Source organism: Bombus pascuorum, chromosome 8, assembly GCF_905332965.1.
Source record: "Bombus pascuorum chromosome 8, iyBomPasc1.1, whole genome shotgun sequence".
NCBI classification, from domain to species: domain Eukaryota; kingdom Metazoa; phylum Arthropoda; class Insecta; order Hymenoptera; family Apidae; genus Bombus; species Bombus pascuorum.
In genome coordinates, this window is record NC_083495.1 from 11,820,896 (window position 1) to 11,836,374 (window position 15,479).

General features: G+C 35.6%; 4 protein-coding genes across 7 annotated transcripts in view; 2 read left to right on the forward strand and 2 right to left on the reverse strand.

The window, feature by feature from the left end:
- The window catches only part of LOC132909682 (uncharacterized), a 35,033-nt gene extending 33,243 nt beyond the window's left edge, over positions 1–1,790 (forward strand). Inside the window, exons 2-3 of the mRNA XM_060964630.1 lie at positions 346–450; positions 637–1,790. Of these exons, the coding sequence (XP_060820613.1) occupies positions 346–450; positions 637–982 (451 nt within the window). The 3' untranslated portion in view covers positions 983–1,790. The remainder of the gene's footprint in view (positions 1–345; positions 451–636) is intronic.
- LOC132909676 (uncharacterized) overlaps positions 1–3,127 on the reverse strand; it is a 44,494-nt gene extending 41,367 nt beyond the window's left edge. For 2 of the 4 annotated variants that reach the window (XM_060964622.1, XM_060964621.1), the window contains exon 1: positions 2,573–3,127. In XM_060964622.1, coding sequence (XP_060820605.1) covers positions 2,573–3,005 — 433 coding nt within the window. In that variant the 5' untranslated portion in view covers positions 3,006–3,127. The remainder of the gene's footprint in view (positions 1–2,572) is intronic. The other 2 variants (XM_060964624.1, XM_060964623.1) reach the window with 1 other exon arrangement.
- Positions 3,128–5,107: 1,980 nt separating this feature from the next.
- LOC132909678 (kynurenine 3-monooxygenase) lies at positions 5,108–10,257 on the forward strand. The gene is made up of 11 exons (XM_060964625.1): positions 5,108–5,288; positions 5,413–5,482; positions 5,898–6,088; positions 6,201–6,249; positions 7,568–7,655; positions 7,725–7,896; positions 8,178–8,429; positions 9,079–9,165; positions 9,301–9,441; positions 9,780–9,941; positions 10,026–10,257. Exons 1-11 carry the CDS (start codon positions 5,238–5,240, stop codon positions 10,122–10,124), a joined length of 1,362 nt encoding a protein of 453 aa, XP_060820608.1. The 5' UTR covers positions 5,108–5,237; the 3' UTR covers positions 10,125–10,257.
- Positions 10,258–10,798: 541 nt separating this feature from the next.
- On the reverse strand, positions 10,799–14,902 carry LOC132909680 (2-acylglycerol O-acyltransferase 1-like). The gene is made up of 6 exons (XM_060964628.1): positions 14,743–14,902; positions 13,589–13,880; positions 12,816–13,090; positions 11,577–11,763; positions 11,135–11,334; positions 10,799–10,969 (listed from the first exon to the last, which is right to left on the reverse strand). Exons 2-6 carry the CDS (start codon positions 13,813–13,815, stop codon positions 10,812–10,814), a joined length of 1,047 nt encoding a protein of 348 aa, XP_060820611.1. The 5' UTR covers positions 13,816–13,880; positions 14,743–14,902; the 3' UTR covers positions 10,799–10,811.
- Between the last annotated feature and the right edge of the window lie 577 nt (positions 14,903–15,479).

Below are 15,479 nucleotides of genomic sequence, written 5' to 3' on the forward strand. Positions count from 1 at the left end.
CCACTGAATTTATGTACAATCGTCTTCTTCGAAAATCTATTTCATCCATTGTTAACCCCTTGCGAAGAATTTTACGTAAAAATAGTATTAAACGAAACGTTAATGTTACTTTGCAAATCACTTATTACGACAAACTGATTTTTTAAATATTGATTTTCATTACGTCGAATACTATGATCTATCAACAACCCCAACGCACTTGCACGGCGAAGTCGAAAGCCTGAAACGAAGACTTTTCATTCGGAAACAAACAAGAGTATAAATATTTCCAAATTTATTTGTACAATAATGTTCCTCAATTTTCTGTTTTTTATCGGTAAAAATAACGCAAGAAACAATTTGCAGATTATTAACGTCACTGCAATGGAGTCAGCAAAATGGACTTAGCAACGAGTTGGATCGTCAGGAATGGCATGATCGTTCGTTCTGGAGATTTGTCGAGGACAAAAGGTAAAGAAGATGGTCGAGACCAACGATTTCAACGAGAAACAGAGGCGTCAATCTCCTGCCGAGAAATTTATTTATAACGCGTGAACGCGCGTCCCCGCCTTGGTACATTAAACCGTGCACGTATTGACGTCTCACTTGTCGTCTTTTGCACGCAAAACGATCTCAATGACGAATCGCGTGCTGCAGTTCTGGCTTTCATCGACACCCACTACGGCACCGCTATGGATTATGTAATTCGAAGAAGAAGAAGAATAAGAAGAATAAGAAGAAGAAGAAGATGAAGAGGACGAAGAACGTGGAAGGGTGGAACAGGCGTCTTGCAGCCAAGAAAATTTTACAAATATTCGTGCGATGGTCTGATAAATTCCATCAATCTTTAAAAATACACTGTTGGTCAAGTATCTGGCATTTAAATGTAATAATTGATAGAGCAAGTCAGTTTAGAATTTTGATATGTTATAGATGTCTTCAAATAATAATCTACGAAAGTAAAGGAAATTTCTATCGATTGACTGTACTGTCTAATTCATAAGTCAGTTGAAAATACATAGAAGATGATTCCAAATTATATTCATTGAATTTCAAAATATTATTATCAATATAGAGCAATTATTTGTATGTCACGTGATTTCACTGTCACGTTAAATGTCTTGGGCATTTCTAACCCAATTTCTGACAATAAAATATCTACGTTAAGCGTGCAGTTTCTTAATTTAGTATAATCTTTCCTCGAAGAATTTGGATTCTAACCCAGATTTCTTTTAGAGGAGCGAAAAAGTTGGAAGGCGATGGAGGAGGATCGAGAGCCAGCTTCGCCTTAGAGTCGCTGAACCGAGAGGAATGCAAGAGTGAAAATGGAGAGTGAAATAGAGAAGGGAAGGGAAAGAGGGATGGAGCACACAGCACGAGGTACCCCGAAGAATCTGCAGGCTGTACCAGAAGCAAAAGGGCTGAGGCTATAAACGGGTTATGTAAGATTGAGTAGCTGCCACGTGTCGGCGGACGTCGCATTGCTTCTGCACTTCCTGAATTCACTTTCGCAATCGACAGACCTAATGCCTTTCCAAAAGTCTGGAACATCGAAATCTTTCAATTTTCGAAGTCTGTGATCCGTCATTCTTCTTTAAATAGTCTTTGAAAATGAATGGAACATTGTTGAAAATATTGTTCACTGACAACAATGATCTTCGAGGATTACATAGCCAGTAGAAATCTTTTCAATGTTAATTAATCTGGTGATATTTCACCTATATTCTATATTAATTAAAAGAGATTAAATGACTATAGTTTAGGAACTAAATGATGAAGTTGATCAGTTTAGCCTGCATGTGACTAAAGTAATAGAGTGGATGATGTTATAGCACGATAAGATACTTCAGGATTAAGTTTGAAGTAGTATATTATTCTTATTAATTCTGTTGTGCCTGTTCATGAATTATTGATAGTGTGTATGAGATGACACGTGTTTATACTGAAATATGTTCTAGTCCACATTATGTTTGAAATACTTTTTTAAACGTCTCTCTAACAATGCAACATTCGATATGATCGTGAAATATAGAATCTAAGATACCGTATTATCAAAGCCAGGATTATACAAATATTTCTTCCCACAAATGTTTACATCCACAAATGTATGAATCACAAATAGAGAACCGAAACTATAGAATTTAAATATCAGCCTAAAATACCGGACCTAAAAGACAGGACCTAAATACAAGATATTAACCATCGATCTAAAATTCTACTTGAAGAGAACTACATGTTCTCAAAACTCCAACGAACACCCTTCAATTATCGAAGTCAGAACTATTAAAACTTCCGCAAAATCTCAACAAGCATCTACAAGACAAATCCTCAGAATCAATTACTTTACGAATTCAGAAACTAAGAAAACAGCGCTAGAACGAAGGAGGGACAGCAACCATCGTCATCGTCTTGCTCCACCCTCTTGCCAAAGCAGAGAATCCAAGTCGCTCCACGAAACTTCTGCCGTTGGAAAAGGGCAATTCAAATTAAATTGGAACCAAATTAGAATGAAATTGGCACGAAATTTCTCATTAGGAAAGAATACCAATCAAAACGAAAACATCCACAGTCCCAGGATGAGAGGAACACTTACACCAATACACGGCAACAAAGTCCTTCTCGTTGAGGAGTCGCTCGAGCTGTTTGGCATTAACTTCCTCGATGACAGGCTCGGCGTCCTTGTGGCCACCCTTGGACCGAGGCTCGTCCGGTTTCGTCCTCGCAACGGCATCCACGGTGCCTAGGAAGGCGCATAACACCGCGAAAACACCGAGAAGGACGATCGTCTTCGCGTATCCCGTCGGCATCGTCGTTGGCCCGTAGGTAGTATTCCTCCTTCGTCTCCGCCAGCACCACCACCACCGGCCGAACCGTACCGTCGAAACGTCGTTCGCCGTCGACATCGCCGCACTGACTGGCACACCGGCTATTTTTGATTTTTCGGACAGCGCCGCAGAGCAAACCGACGACGACGACGACGACGACGACGACGGGCACGCCACGTTCGTCGCCGTTTTCAGCTTCATCGCGCTACCCCCTGGCGCGACCGGCCAGGAGCACCTCGAATCTCTGCTATGAGCCAGCGAGTATCTTTTTCGCGCGTCTATTCCTTTATTATGATTTACGTTTCTCTTTGAGCTTTGGACTTGTTTCGTTTCGCTGGGTGAGGGTTTTCCCTTTTTATTCTTCGCGTTGAGATGGTCTTTTAAGGATTTTTCTTTTCTTCTGCATTCAGGTAGTTTAGTAGTGTGGCAAGAACTTTTATTCGTACAGTTTTATGTACAATTATGTGCAAGTGATACAAGGTTAGATTATGCGAGACTTGGCCGGCGGGTGTGGACCGAGTGAGACTATGCACGGAACTCGGGTTGACCATTGGCCTATCCTCGGAGTCTCTGTTCACTTGGTCCACAAGGGAGCGCATCGAAGCAGAGAACTTTTCCGTCCGGTTAGCTGGCCACGCAAAGGAGCGGCTGGTTAGAGCAGAAAACAAAAGGAATAGGGGTAATCGTGAAGGAAAAGATTGGTCAAAGTGGATTTGCGCTTCCACTTATACCGATTCTTACGTATGCGTTTTAGTTTATGAGTAAGTTTATGTCTATTGTTCTCATGTAATATGTATGCGTTTTTGATTATGTATAAGTTCTGTGATTATTGTTAAGGTTATTCTGTGTATGTGGAATTAAAGAAATGCGTGGGTAAATTGTAAGGTATTGAAAGTATATATATTGTGAATAATAAAGTACAAAATGGGAAATACAATATAAGCTGATCCAGATCCTCTCGCTAGCAATGTTACCCTGAGACTAAAAGAACCGCCGAAACAAACGTCGCACGTGTACCGCTTATGGTCTGTCATCGACGTATTCTTTTGTCTACGCGCTATCGATGACCTTAGCACTTGAGAAACCGAAGACCAGATGTAGAGTTTTCTCTAGAAGTGGTTATCACTTCAACAGTTATTATTCTATCTTATAGTGTAAATGGAAATCAACGTAAAGTCAGAATGCAAGCAGAAATAAAAAGTTCGCATCAATCAGCGAGTGGGTATTTTCAAGGGAATTGTGACCTGCGATGAATCGTCATGGACAGCGCACTCGATCAAAGCTTACGTTATTATCACTACGCTATACCGTATACTATATAAAATGTAGCGCACTATAGCAGGACTTATCTTCCTTCTTGCATTTCGGGTAATTTCTTTGGATTTTTCTTTTACCTTGCGTTGGAATAATTTCTTAAGATTCTTAAGAATTTTCTTTTTTCTGGGATGATTTTTTAGAATTCTTCTATTTAGAATAATTTCTTATTCTTCTTTTTTCGGTTTTATAGGAAATTGTTGGGTGGGTTGTTGGTCTTCTTGAGTTGAGTGATGATTCTTGTTTCCTTTTGCGTTCGGAGCTCCTACGATGATCTCGCTTATCTTCTTCATCGAATAAGTCTCCGTTTCTTTCCATTTTCTCTTGCGTTGTGAGATTCTGTGAAAGATTTTAGAACAACATTTGAGAATTTCTGTGTTTCGTGATTTAATTCCGCTACGTATATAAACCCGTAGTATCGCGGTTGAATAGATACGCGAAGGTCAGATTGAACCAACTAGTTTCCACTGAGAACGGTGTCAGAATTCAAGTCGTATTAAAATATGATCTCCGGATAATCCGTTAATACCTCTCAATGCATTTAACGACGAGAAAGAGGAGACAATCTATAAAATAATTTATACGATAAATGTACACAATTTATAATCTTGGAATAATGATAATTATGAAATACAAGACAATAAGACCTTTAAATTTCAAAGGTATCGCAAGAGAAAGGTATTAGAACGATATAAATATCGACGTAAAGATATCTTCAGATATACACACCTGCTTTTAATCGTACCGTCGCAAAATACGCGCTTGAGGATCAAAAGTTTCTTCTATCTTATCTCTTCCAAAGATACACTTTAAGATATTATTTTTCCACTAGCAAATTATTTTAAATTCAAATATTTTCCAAAATTCAGAATCTTAAAAATTGTTTCTGATAAAAATCTACCTTGATCCATGGTAAGTCTACTCGATCCTTGCATCTTTTACACCTCCGAAAAAAAAGTTGCGTTTCTCCCAAAATTCTTGGAATCGTCGAAAAATCACAATGATATCTGAGATTAGTATTACGTAGCTCGCCATATACGCTAGTAAACATGTACGGTAAGACGAGGATCTTGCTAGGACAGGTAGTTGGTTAGCGGCTTCGGTGCAGAACGGTATACCATGGCGGCCACCAATCGAAAGTCGCAAATCGCCATCGTCGGGGGTGGTTTGGTACGTGTTTTGACGTTTGAAAATAATTTTTTTGCGAAAGAAATAATATTTCGAAAAGCTTTTACTAGAAATTTTAAAGATAGTTCGTGCGGAAAATTGATATAGTGAGTCTTCGATCTTTTAGGTTGGTTCTCTGGCAGCTTGCTATTTCGCAAAAAGAGGCCATTCTGTGAACATTTACGAATATCGCGCAGGTGAACTTCTTAAGAATTTTCACTATTTATATATATATTCTGTTGTTTTGTTTCTATATGTTTGTGTATTTTGTTGTTCTTCTTAATTTTAAATTAGCATATAGCTTGCTTTCTTATATATTTAAGATAATTTCCGATTCTCTTTTACTTCACAAGGATTGTTTAATAACTTTGAATTCTAAACATATATTTCCCACAATTACGATGCTTTTGAGAAGCTTTTTGTATTTTCTTGTTTGTTATTCAATGTTCAGTTGCTGCGATAGAAGTGACTTCGGAGCATTAAAATCCCTTCATATTCTTCCATACGCGTATTCACTTTTACGATAAGTAAATATCGTGTGTTTGCCATTTTTTTGTTTTTTTAGAAAGATAACAGAGATGTAAAGATTAAAATTCGTTTATTACCATTTAGACATCAGAGTGGAATATTCTCGAGGTCAGAGCATTGACTTGGCTGTGTCGGTCAGAGGGCGGGAAGCTTTAAGGGGAGTTGGTCTTGAAGAGGCAGTGATCGATGGTCATGGCATTGCTATGCATGGTAGAATGATCCACAATAAAGATGGTACCCTGAACGACATACCTTACGATATTGTAAACGGAAATGTGAGCAATTTTTTAGAACTTTTACTCTTCTATGAAAGTTTCTATATATTTAAAAGGCAATAGTCACTTTTGAATGTTTCTGGCACCTTCTCTTTTTCTCTCTCCTTTGCAGTGCATTTACTCAATCAGCAGACGACGCTTAAACATAGTTCTATTAAATGGTAAGTAAATACTTAGAAATGCATTGACGTACATCGTTCTCCCTCAAGTAATTGGATAAAAATAATAATTAACATTTATTGAAACAATCTAGATAAGTACCAATTAGTTAGGAATTTTGGTCGTTATATCTCAATTTTATGATAAGAAAAAGTCGCTTAAAACAAAAAACAAGACGTAATAAGATAAGTATAACAGAAAATGTGAAAAAGTTTTCGCTTTCGTTTCGTAATATTATACAATCATAAAGATGGCTTTACAACGGTATTTGAAAATGATCGTCACAGATTACTAGTCAGCCGATGTGTCGAGTTCTTGAGAATCAATTAATCGGACAATCGGCTAATCAATCAAAACTCTAATCTAAATTTAACCAAAAGATTTTGTAGGATCGTTCATTTTGATAAAAATCAGATCTTGATTTAAAAGAATCGCGAACGAACATTAGATGCTCTTATGTTGAAAGAAAAATGACTGGATATCCGATAACGCGGTGGTGCGTGAAGCCACAAGAATTCGAGCGTGTCGAGTTTCTTGCTACTACTAGCTCGTGCTTCTTACGATCTTCTGCGTGAAACGCCCCAGTGCCATTTTAATCTGATATGTACATGAATATGTATGAAACTTTTCATACAAGATAATGTCTACACGTTCTATTCTTTAATCCATACAGCTTTAAATTAATCGATGAGGCATTAGGCTTTTTTTTATTCTTCATTTTTATCTTATTATGGTATGCACAAGTACCTTTAAATCTTCTACCATCTGTTGTCAAAGATCTTGTAGATTTACGTAGCCTCGTGAATGCTTTTTCAAAAGACATGCCTTTTTTAAACAATATTTTCTACTAATATTTAGAGCAGGCAGGATTTTGAAGTATTTAATTTCTTGTGTTTTCTAAAAGTTAAAAGAAATTATAATGAAATGATAGAGCAAATTTCTGAACGAGCCGAATTGAGTCGGACATTCGAGCATTTTTTACTGGATTTTCATTAAAATGTTAAGATCTAATGTTTTCATCGATAAATGATACCTTTTCTATTTACTAATCTTGTATCAATTCACTAATCTAAAACCTGTTAGAAGTAGTATTTATCAAACACTATTTTGCAAATAGAGGGAGATAGTAGAATATATATCGCTACGAATTTTTCGAATTTAATAAACACGATAAGAATTCTTTTTATTCAATTTGATAAAGAATAGAACATAATGTTAAATTTTTTACAAATCAAACATTTCAAAACTCGATACTTAATTATCCTTTATTTATTCTTTCTTCATTTTTTTTATTTTTTTTTTATTTTACTCATCGAACAGCTGCCGATAAATACCCAGAAGTGAATCTTTTCTTCAACAAGAAAGTGTTGGATGCGGATTTAGATAATGGGAAGCTGAAGATACTAGAGTAAGAATATCTTCATAAAATAATTTAGAAAATTATTTTGCGTTACGTATAGCTCGTTGAATTTTGTAGCACGAAGACTCAAAGAACAGAAGAGGTAAAAGCAGATTTGATAATCGGCGCCGATGGTGCTTACTCGACTATCAGAAGAGTAATGGCGAAGAGGCCGCTGTTCAACTTTAGTCAAACATACATTGAACATGGTTACATCGAATTATTCGTCCCCATTGGAAAAAATAACGAGGTAACTGCAATTTTTCTACTCCACAATTTTTTTTACACATCTCAATTAATTTCCTCTATATGCGATTTTACTTAATTGGATTTAAATTGGAAAACGGATTTTCAGTCCTAAAGAGGATTGAAAAATATTGCTTGGAAATTTCCATATTATTAGATTTCTAACTTTCGATCCCATGTACAATAATTTAAAAAAGAAAAGAAACGAATAAATGGGATAGATACGAATCATTTGACATTGTTCACGAAACCTTGAAAATATGAAAACCTCGCTTGGATTGCAAGTTTGCGATGAGTGGTCAGCATTTTCATATTTGGCCACGGGGACAATTCATGATGATAGCTTTGCCTAATGTCGACCACACATTCACCGGTGACATATTCGCCCCTTTCTCGACGTTGGACAAGTTGAAGACGCCGCAGGATCTCTTGAAGTTCTTCGAAGAGCAATTTCCAGACCTACTGGAATTAATTGGAAGGGAGAAGATAGTTAAGGATTATTTCGAAAAGGAACCAAAGACATTGATTACTATTAAGGTGAGTCCGAGTGGATTTATCGTTAATTGGAAAGGAGACGTTAATTGTAGATGATTTTTATCTCATTAAGATACGTTTAAAAGCTTTGGATTGTTTCGTTATGTTTAAGATATTGAAATGACAAATTACGCAAGATTATATATCTTTAATACTCCAGTTCCAATAATTTGTCCAGTCTCTTTTTTGTGATTCGAACTAGTCATTTGGACTATTTCAGACAAATTCGGAATAAATAAAATAAATTAATGGAATTGATTAAATAATAATAATCTAGTGTGTGTATGGAATAGTATTCCATTCGAGTATCGTTGCTGTTAGATTGGAAACGTTTATTCATTTATATCTATGATAAGTATGAAATTAATAAATAAATAATAAATATGACAAGGTATATAAAGATGAGCAAAGATATAAAAATTATGAAGGGTAAAATATGTATCACCACATTTTGAAGATAAGATATATTTTTATCCAAGTTAAATACGCATGAGATAGAAATATTCTGTAGTCGAATTATGACTAATCCAGTACATATGTACTTGGAATGATAACCATCTATTTAATCTTTAATCTTTAATAAAATTTATTTAATTCTTTTAATCTTAATTAAATTTATCTTATCTTTCTATTTTTTGTAAATACGCTGTAGTGCAAACCATATCACGTTGGAAAAACGCTTCTCGTTGGGGATGCTGCTCACGCCATGGTGCCTTTCTACGCCCAAGGAATGAACACGGTTAGTTTCATTCGATTTCACGTCTATTTAGCTTCATAAAAGATATCTTCCATAATCTTGGTCCTGTTACTTAAATAACCATCGTTATTAATGGTCTCACGAGTCTTTTTATAAATTATTTTCTTACTTTGCCAGGGTTTCGAGGATATTTTATTACTGGATGAGTTAATGGAACGCTACGACTCAGATTTTAGTTTGATTCTTCCAAAGTTCACGGAACTTCGATGCGAGGACGCACACGCTAGTTGCGATCTTGCCATATACAATTATATCGAGGTATTTTTCTCGTATTGAAATGCTATCGAAGTGAAAAATAATTTTTATATTCTACAGTGATTCTCTTTTTTCTGAAATTCTTAAATATCATACGAATATTTATTTCATGCAGACTTTCATAGAGACTTAATGAAGGAAATACGATTTTTTAATCGATTAAGGTCGATTTTAATAATGCAAAATGCATTTATTTTTTAGTTTTGAATAATGTCATAATTACGGTAGAAGTAGCGAGATTTGAAGGATTTAACGGAGGAAAGGAAATTTGTTAATTGATTAAAGTTGATTTGAACGATGTCAAATATTATAAAGATTAAGTACAGGTGTAAAATTTTCAGATGAGGGATCTGGTAACGAGGAAATCGTTCCTCCTTCGAAAAAGATTAGACACGTTCCTCTATAGACAAATTCCAAATACATGGATACCACTTTATAATACGGTTCACTTTTCAAGGATGAAGTTTCGCGACTGCGTCGCCAACAAGGAATGGCAAGACAAGGTGAAATATTAATAAAAATATCAGATGTACAGTTGTAAATATTGTTAAAAATATATATGCGAAGAAAGAATTATATTTTTATAGATAGTACGAAGGGCTGGTTGGTGTACATTGTTCTTGATTTTTGGAATACTGGCGGCCCCTTTAGTTGACACATTTGGAAGAAAAATCATTTCCTATTGAATATAAATATATAAAGTATACCATTACCTGGATATACAAGCGTGTGCATTGTTTCTGCAATAAGATACTATCGTTTAATATTATGGCGATACTTTCAAAAGGATCCTTAGAAAATTAATTATACGTTTAAGTTGCATATTTTTAATTCTTCTGCTATCTTTTTTATTACTGAGGATTAATTAATTATTTATATATTTGGTATACTTGTAAATGTTTATTTGTAAATTTGGTTTAACATTTTCACTTATTACTATTCTGTACTAATAAATATTAATTATGAAATACATCAGCTAAAAATGACACATACAATACTCCCGAATCAAATACTTTGTACAATTCTTCACTAAAATTTCTACAAAATATTTCATAGCTAATATTATTAAACCAATAAATATCCCCATAACAGTATCTCCAAGTTCCAACCACATTCAAAGTATCACAAAATACTTAAAATATTATATAATTTTTCCCTTAAATAGTATAAATATCTTCAGCGATAAAATAATTGTACTCCATACCTTGCCCTACTTTCCTTTCTTCATGTCTTCATTGGAAACAGAAAATTCTCCATCTCGTGAGCCGAAAGGTGAAACATCAATATACGTTTAAGCAATTGAGCAACTTTTTGGACCTTCGAGAAATCAATAACGCGGATCCGTTATAAATTGTCACTATTTCGTGATATCACTATACGAACTCAAGATGCACCGAATCCGCGTTCTCGATGTACTTGTGTTTCTCGTTCTCGAAAAGGTTCACCAGGTGCTTGACGAATTTCTTGTGATATTCCTCGACTTGTTCTCTCGTTGGTTCTTCTATCTTCGGTAACTCCATAGGACTACCGACTGAGAAAAAAAATTACGTAGCGCTAAAGAAGCTTGAAATTTCCTCTATGAGAAAATAACAATTTTCAAACGTATTCCAAACACCAAAGTCTCTTCCGTAAAGTTATATTTCTCGAAAGATTATAGTATTATATTGCTAGATATTTCTCAGCTTTGAACACTTACCAACGACAGTAATCGGCTTCCGTCGAGGGATAAGACCGAAACTGTATTGAAAGAATCCTCGACCAACTAGTAGAATCGGCGGTACACCGATTTTCTTACGAATGAATTCCTGTAGTCTCTTCACGTATGAGCCATCTGGCCAGGTTAATTGATCGTAAACGTCCGTTTCTCCGAATGAACAGACAGGAACCAGAGGGTTTCTGAAACAAACGAATTCCGCAAGTGTCACTTTGGTTTTTGAGTGACAGATGCTCTTGATAAAACCGCTGATTTTTGTGCCTCTATATGGAAGTAAGAATCCAATCATGTACAAGTCACTATACTTCATGCACGCTACATTAGATTTGTGTACAGGCACAAGGTTCAAAGAGACAAGGTTTCTACTGTTTTAAGTTCTCATGGGATTAAGATTCGAGTGAACGAAAAGAAAGATTATACTGACCCATTTTGCAGCGCGAGCTTTACGAAGCCTTTTCTTCTTTTTATCAGGACGCGATAAGTGCCCGGCTTACATTCGAATACTTCTGCCGCACCACCGGGGATCAGAATCGTCGCCCTTCCGGTGTACGGTGGCGAAGGTCTCGTCGATAGTTGTTGTTTTATACATTCTGCAGTACTCGGAAAACAGCCTATTTATTTGCCGATTTCAAATGAGTCATAATTAAATGGTTGAATCATAATAGTTATTTGGTAGAAAAATAGCAGAGATGTAAGATTAGAGAAGTCAACAAGTAAAAAGAAATCGTTGAAAAGTTGGTATGACGATCTAAGAAATGTTAGAACCTTGTACTTTGTGTTTTATGACTTTGTCATTTCCTTAATAGAAATCATGTAACAATGATGTATGCGCATTAACAATTGTATAGTAGGTACATTGTACAAATAGTTCAAAGTATTTCACTTATAAAATATGTCTCTTACGCTGGAGCCAATTTATACCGGTAACGATCACTTTTTTGCACGAACAAGTTCGAAAAAATACACATCGCATTAAACAATGATCGTCATTAACAAACATCAAATATTTACATGTCTCAGGAGAGATGTATTTGCAAAATATGGTGCAATGATTTTACTCTTCGTATTAAAGGATATTAAGATTCGATTTAAGATGCAACATCCAATAGTAAAATTAACGTTAGAAATCATTAAAACATGTAAAAACGATATTGTTACTTGGCAAGCTTCTTCTTTCCGGATTCTTTAATTTCTGAATTGTAAATCAGACGAAAAAGTTTCTTCTAAATTGATAGATAGGTTGTGAATGTAAATTCAAGCAAATCCAAGCAAATTTAAACAGTAGAGCTATGCAGTATAGCGTAGATATGTATAACAAATAGAAAATATATGTGTATATTACCACGTAAAATAAATTTTTCATCTGTTTACTCCAAAAAGAGGTATTTATATGTAAATGTAAATGTAGCAAATATGTATCATATATAACAAATAGTAAGAAACAGTATTGCCATGTTTCTCAATTTTTCATGAAAATTTCTAATGAATTCATTCTATAAAAGATAACGAATACTGCTTGCCGAATTATTAATTGATTATCCTCATACGCTGTGGTGAAATTCAAATACTGTACTAGTGAAATAAAGTGTCCCAATGCATATGAATAATAGCGTAAGCGTACATGCACTGTGTGGTCCAATAAAAAGTAATAAATAATACGTACAGTTGGAGCGCATATACTCGCGGTAAAGCGGCGACTTATAGAATTGATCAAGTACGACGACTCTAAATTCGAGACCCGGGAAAAGTTCTCTACAGCCGATGATGTCTGTTCCGAATGCGCCATAAACTCCTGTCGACAGGACCCCATGCGGGATGATACAGAATAAATACAACTTGTTCGGATCCAAATCAGCGGTTTTCACTAATTTTATAGGAAAGTAGTTACAAAAGTATCGATTCCACGCGCAGTTTCTAGTCCACTGCATGAATTTTCTCCTGTAGTACAGAAATCCAACTCGTTAAGTCACATCTCCGCTGATGATTGTATAAATAAATGGCTTCAGTATCCTAATGAAACTTTGTTGTTGACTTGCATAAATTTTTTCTATAATTCTCGACCAACGTACGTATCAAATCGCGTTTCACTCCTTGTTTACTCTTTTATATAACGGGAAGGAATATTATCGATTCGTTATCTGAATCACATTTATCAAATGGTAAGATCTTCATATTAATATTCTTATTTCTACCAGATGACGCAGACATGTAATGATATTCGTAGCCAACACAAATTTTCCTTTGGTTCTTTCTACATGATCATCGACAAGATTTGCAGTACTGTAACTCTTAACAAGTTATTATATTATATTATTTTCCGTATTTATACCTTTACTTCTACGTTTAAAAATGTAGTTCCTTTTGTTCATTTTGCAACATAGGACTGAAGCTTGCAAATAAAATAAATAAATAAATAAATGAATATTTTCAACTCACCTTATTTTGCCTATCTCGCACTTGTTCCAATCGTAATACATCCAGACGAAGTAAAGCAATACGAAGTAGCGCATGGTTTGAGTGAAGAAAAGAAAATAGGCGGTGAGAATATATCCCGCGAAGTTTCCAAATGCGAAAATTAGGATCCAAAGCGCGGCTGACAGCGTTTCTAATCTCCGATTTAATGGAACGTTTAACGGAGCGAATTTCACTCCCAGAATCTCCATCGTATTTCTCTGAGTTCCTCCTCTTATTACAGTAGCATCAATTCAGCGATTCTCCTTTGGACCCGCTAATAATAAACCAATTCGTAATATCGTTATTATAAATCGTCATATCAAGTCATTATCAAATTGTATAACAAATATAAGCTAAGTGATTGAAAACGAAAGAACTGGAGATGAAAACAAGTAAAAACGAACGATGATTAAAAATTTGAAAGAGAATCATGAATACATATATCCAACTGATAAAATATTGAAACAGATCATTATCTCAAATGAATTACCAGAGGTCTGAAATAAGTGGGATAATCCTGTCAAACTCTATATTTCGTCATTGTTATCACAAATACCAAAAACTTTAGTTCCGGAAATTTGTAACGACAGATCAGAGGCATTGCTTTGAGGAGAATGTTTTACTTTATTTGAATCACGTTCCTTCTGCGATGATATAGTGGATTGAATTGCTAGCTAATGCACCCGGTCATCTATGCACCTCTTTTTTTGTAATGTCTTTGAAAATCCATCGTCAATCATCCGAATGTCTTGAATATCGCCATAACGTTTCTCTTGCGTTATTACATAAATTCGTAACGCCATAAAATGATAACACGGTGCTAAGTCTGGCGAACAGCATGGGCGATGCAAGGTTTTATTCTTTCTTTTTTTTTTGGTTTTCAAGAAAAGCAGCTACAGCCGCACCAATGTATTTTAATGTGTACTAGTTACCAAGGTATTTTAATACTTAGAAATATCCGAATTCCTTTAAGTTAATGTTCAAAGTTACTCGCAGTTTCTTTAAATGAAAAAATCTCTTCCACTGTCTTGAGTCACATTTTGTCTGAATCTATTTGAAAAAGTTAATGAACCGGCAAGATGATGTAAGGCTCTCCGTTCCACCGAATCCAAAAACTAGACTATGAAGGAACGTACCTGAGTGTCGTCTTCTAGCACGGTTTATCAGTGACTGCCAAATAGCCTCCGTCTATTTGCGAAGTCGGCGATTTCCGTTTACGACACTGTTACAATGAGTTATGATACTGGAGACGGACTCTCACCGCGAGATCACGGTTGAAATAACGATCACAGGACAGGAAGGAAAGAAGATATATGCTCGCGACAAAATACGCGGCTGGGCGTCACACTGTGTACTCTGAGCGGCGTGTGCAAGTGTTCGAGAATGCAATCACGTGTTTCATGATAGCCAAGCAGCATTTCTGCAAAAGGGGTGAATTAATGACGAGAAAGGAGAATGCTCCGTCTTTCTTTCTCTGTGGGAATGAGATATCGAAAATTGATGCCAGCTAGTCTGATGCAGTTTAGTCCTGGGAGATCCGTTTGATAGATAATCCGTTGATACAGCTGATCGAACGACTGGACGGTGGTAGTTGCGAAGGATGAATAATGGGCGTCTGCAACACGCTATGGACGGAAGAATTAGGAAAAGAATTTTGACAATTACTAGATTTAGCTTTCATATTTATGATAAGTGGACCAACGATTTGTATGCATTTATCGGAAGTTTTGGATGGAATAGTGCACGCAATGTTTATGTACGTGATAGAGAAAAATGTAGGATGTATTAAAAGCGTAATACCTATAATGATAATTAGTAGGCACAGTAATTTTCTGCAAAGTGTGAACATTTATGGGTGGTTGGATTTTTCAAA

Excerpts from the sequence above, each read along its gene's own strand:
- LOC132909680 (XM_060964628.1), bottom strand. The coding sequence starts at position 13,815 with ATGGAGATTCTGGGAGTGAAATTCGCTCCGTTAAACGTTCCATTAAAT. Across the intron at positions 13,091-13,588 it reads TGCGAGATAGGCAAAATAAG|GAGAAAATTCATGCAGTGGA; the intron begins GTGAGTTGAAAA and ends TCTGTACTACAG. Across the intron at positions 10,970-11,134 it reads GAAGCCGATTACTGTCGTTG|TCGGTAGTCCTATGGAGTTA; the intron begins GTAAGTGTTCAA and ends TTTTTTTCTCAG.
- LOC132909678 (XM_060964625.1), top strand. The coding sequence starts at position 5,238 with ATGGCGGCCACCAATCGAAAGTCGCAAATCGCCATCGTCGGGGGTGGT. Across the intron at positions 8,430-9,078 it reads AGACATTGATTACTATTAAG|TGCAAACCATATCACGTTGG; the intron begins GTGAGTCCGAGT and ends AATACGCTGTAG. Across the intron at positions 9,166-9,300 it reads ACGCCCAAGGAATGAACACG|GGTTTCGAGGATATTTTATT; the intron begins GTTAGTTTCATT and ends TTACTTTGCCAG.